Source organism: Alligator sinensis, unplaced genomic scaffold (genome assembly GCF_000455745.1).
Source record: "Alligator sinensis unplaced genomic scaffold, ASM45574v1 scaffold353_1, whole genome shotgun sequence".
Lineage (NCBI taxonomy): Eukaryota > Metazoa > Chordata > Crocodylia > Alligatoridae > Alligator > Alligator sinensis.
In genome coordinates this window covers 2223465-2227177 of record NW_005842075.1, presented here as the reverse complement: position 1 = coordinate 2227177, position 3713 = coordinate 2223465, and the positions used below count along the sequence as shown (strand labels likewise).

The 3713-nt window shown below is 45.7% G+C and overlaps 1 protein-coding gene across 1 annotated transcript in view; it reads right to left on the bottom strand.

Annotated features, from left to right (window-relative positions):
• The window catches only part of EIF4E (eukaryotic translation initiation factor 4E), a 32913-nt gene extending 29261 nt beyond the window's left edge, over nt 1–3652 (bottom strand). Inside the window, exon 1 of the mRNA XM_006023689.2 lies at nt 3517–3652. Within this exon, the coding sequence (XP_006023751.1) occupies nt 3517–3519 (3 nt within the window). The 5' untranslated portion in view covers nt 3520–3652. The remainder of the gene's footprint in view (nt 1–3516) is intronic.
• Between the last annotated feature and the right edge of the window lie 61 nt (nt 3653–3713).

The window sequence follows — 3713 nt, the reverse complement described above, 5'->3', positions numbered from 1 at the left end:
GCTTGCAGGGACGTGTAGCTTTCCTTAACATAGAGAGCTACCCCCCCCGCCCCTTTTCTCTACACGATCCCTCCTGTACAGGGTATAGTCATCTATCCCCGTGGTCCAGTCATGGGTGGAGTCCCACCAGGTCTCCGTTATCCCTATGACATCGTAATTGTTTGCATTGAGCAGGAGGATGAGCTCCTCCTGCTTATTCCCCAAGCTCCTGGCATCAGTGTACAGGCAGGCAAGTGCCCCCTGGGGGGCTCCTTCCTTGCCCACAGATTTTACCAGGGCTGGGGCAGGGGTGGGCTCCCTGAAGCGCCGTGATCCGCTGGCTTTGCAAGGATTTAAAGCCTGGTGGAGCAGGTCAGCCAGTCTGGCTGAGAAGAGCCTCCTCCCTAGGGGAGAGAGGTGGAGGCCATCTCTTCCCAGCAGCTCGCTGCCTCTCTCGCCAAAGAGCGGGCTGTGGTCATGAAAGCCAAAGCCTTCCTGACGACACCAGCGCTGCAGTCTTTGGTTGACCACATAGATCCTCCTGTCCCTTCTCAGCCCATAGCCTGATACTGGGAGGATCGACGAGAACACTACCTGTGCCCCCAGACCCTTAAGCCCCGCTCCCAAATCCCTGTAGCGCCTCATGACCTGGCTGGGAGTGCTCCGAGCAGTGTCATTGGTGCCCACATGAATAAGGAGCATGGGATAGTGGTCTGTGGGTTTAAGGAGCTTTGGGATCCTCTCTGTAATGTCCCGGATGCGGGCCCCCGGGAAGCAGCAGACTTGCCGGGCTAAGGGGGGAAACTTCCTATAGGAAACTTCCTGAAAAGATTTAGGCCATGAACAGGCATTATGTTTCTACTGAGAGCATCGCAGCTTTCCCAGTTTAAACCACAAGCATACAAGCATTCACACAGTTGCTCCTGGAACAAAAATGGCTGTTATAGGAGAAAAATAACCCATTTCCAACCAGGGAGAAGTTGCTCTAGACAGCTTCTTCAGGAAGAATGTATACCTGACACCTCCCAGGACACAAAGGAGTTGAAAGGCATATCAACACACCTTCCAAGATTAGGGTATCCCCAGTCTGGGGAAGTGGCAGGGAACAGCCACTGCTCACTTCTCCCGGTCCTGGGAGGAGTCAAGCAGCAGAGAAATTCCCACCAATAGAAATAAACATGTTTGTGGCTGTAGACAGAAGAGTAATGGGAGGGGGGGTTTTTTTTCAAAGCAAACTTAAGATAGACTACTAAAACAATCTCCTAGCATTAGATTTCTGATCACAGTTGCATCAGAAATGACTTAGGTCACAGCAAAAGAGATGAAGGCAAATTCCAGCCTTGCAGTGGCAGCTAAGATATACGTCTATATCTATATATAATTTTTCACTATATTTTTCCATGAACAAAAAAGAAAGAGGCTGTAGATATACCTGGAATTTTAGCAGCTATTTTGGCAGAATACCTAGCACCTTGAATGTTATACCTCAACTTAACTGCTGACCTTTTGAATTAACTTATTACAAGAAGAGTCATTTCAGTCATGAAAGTATCATGGGCCTTGATACTATATATACTTGGTATCTAATTTTATACATGCCTATTCAAAACTAGAAAGAACTAAACAGACCTCAGCAGTTTCAGCCAAGAGTTCACTTCAGAAAGTGAAATTAGTTCACTATACCAAAGCAACTGGCACATACATCAAACAAAAAGTTAAAGAATAACGAGCAGAATGAAACCTATTTACGATTTGGGAGATGGAAGGTCCAAACTGATTTATATAAAATGTTCATGGTATTCACCTAAAATATTTATTGCATTAGGACAAAAGCCTTTTTTGCCCTTACAATTATTTTCTGGAAGCTATTGTTGAACTCTAAAAAAATAACCAAAATGTGTGAACTTTTCTAATAGAATGTAATAGTCCTTTTCTTATCAGACAAAAGTTAATTCTAAGCTGCAAAACACTACTACATTTTAAAAATGCAAGATAACAATATTTGGAAAAATGCAAGATAACAGTATTTGGAAATACTGTGTAATTCAGTCATGGTGCATGTGTGGAGACAGGCCCTTTGAACCATCTTTCTATAGACACATGATTAGGTGGCTTAATGGACAACAAAAACCCATGTTAAAAATATTTGAGAGTCTGTGAAATATGATTTTTACCTATGTACCTCATAGGTTTTCAAGACTGGAGAACTGCCTTTAAAAGTATTTTCAAGAAAAAGAAACTAACATTGCTTTAGCATCTAGTTCACCTCTCTTCTGGAGGCCTTATCCCCCTACAGGGCAGTGCACTCTTGTCCCCCCCCACCATCCATATCCTCCTTACAGAAGTTCTCTTTCCCCAACTCCAGAGAAGTGTGGTGACACATGGCAGCTAAATAAAATGCTTCCATTATAACAGAGGAGAAAACATCAGAACTGCAGAAAAAGGAAGGATTCTATGTACCCAGATGCAAATTCTAAAAGTTTCAATAGCAGACATTCCCCCTGTACCTGCTCAAAAGCCCCTTCCCACTTTAATCTGAACCACAGTGAAATACATTTAAATTGTGTCTATTATGGCAACACTGTCTGGTCTGGACACTTTATAAACACATGCACAGCTGAGATGTCAGGTGAGCCTAGGAAGTTGGGGAAAAAAAGCACATCAGGAATGAAAGAAGGGAGATTAGAGAGGCAGACCCTTTAACTCAGATAGAAAAAGGTAACCGAGAGCGGTGGATAGTTATTTGGTTCTTTAAATTAAATATGCTTGGTCTCAGTTCAGTCTCCAGTGGCTGTCCAGACATCATTACAAGTAGTGATGTTGACAGTCACTGCAAAGAACTGAACGAACATAACCTTAGAGGGATGGTGACTCCCAAATTAAACAAAGAAGACAGTGACTAGGCTACATGGAGAAAGCCACCTGCACTGTCTGTTGCTCCAGTTTTCCCGGTGAATGACCTTGTTTTTGAGAGCTGGTAGGCAAACACTGTTTGTATGCACTAAATTTTAACTGTCATCTTTTATCTTCCATTTTAACGATATTTTTGTTCTTAGAGGAATCTGTTGCCTGGAAAAAGGGACACAGGCATACACACAGGTGGACCCCCCCCCAATTATTTCACAGGAGTACAAAACAAGATCTTTTCAGTGAAGTCTTAAAATGCTTTTCATCCGCAAAGTCACTGCCCTTTACTTTTTGTTAAATAAGACAACAAACTGATGACAACCCTTTTAAAAGATTGATTTTATTTGACTTGTAAAAAGCAGCCCATGCCTAGCGGCAGGCTCCGCCATGCATACCCAGCCAGTGAAACAGTGACTCGACGCACCTCTCCCAGGCTCCCCCGCCCAGCCCTGTTCAGCCCAATCCCCCAGCTGCAGCAATGCATATAACTAAGATGCCACTGCATGGCGCACAGACGGCAGCAGCGGCTCCTGGCAGGGAGGGCTGAGAGGATATTTAAACTGGGATCTTGAGATGGAAAAAAGAGCTCAAAGGATAAAAAAGGGGATGGGGGGTTAAACCTTTCCAGACCATGGGGCAGCGCTGCCCTTCTTTGCTCCCGCAGGACAAGGTCAGCACGGCCCCTGCGCTCCTGCTAAGAGGCGGGATCCCGCCTGGCGCTCTCCAGCCCGCACCTCCGCCATGTGCGGCCCGGCGCCAGCGCAGACGGAGCGCACACACGGCCCCCTCGGCCCAGCGCGCCAATGCGGCGCAGACTAGAGCAGCCG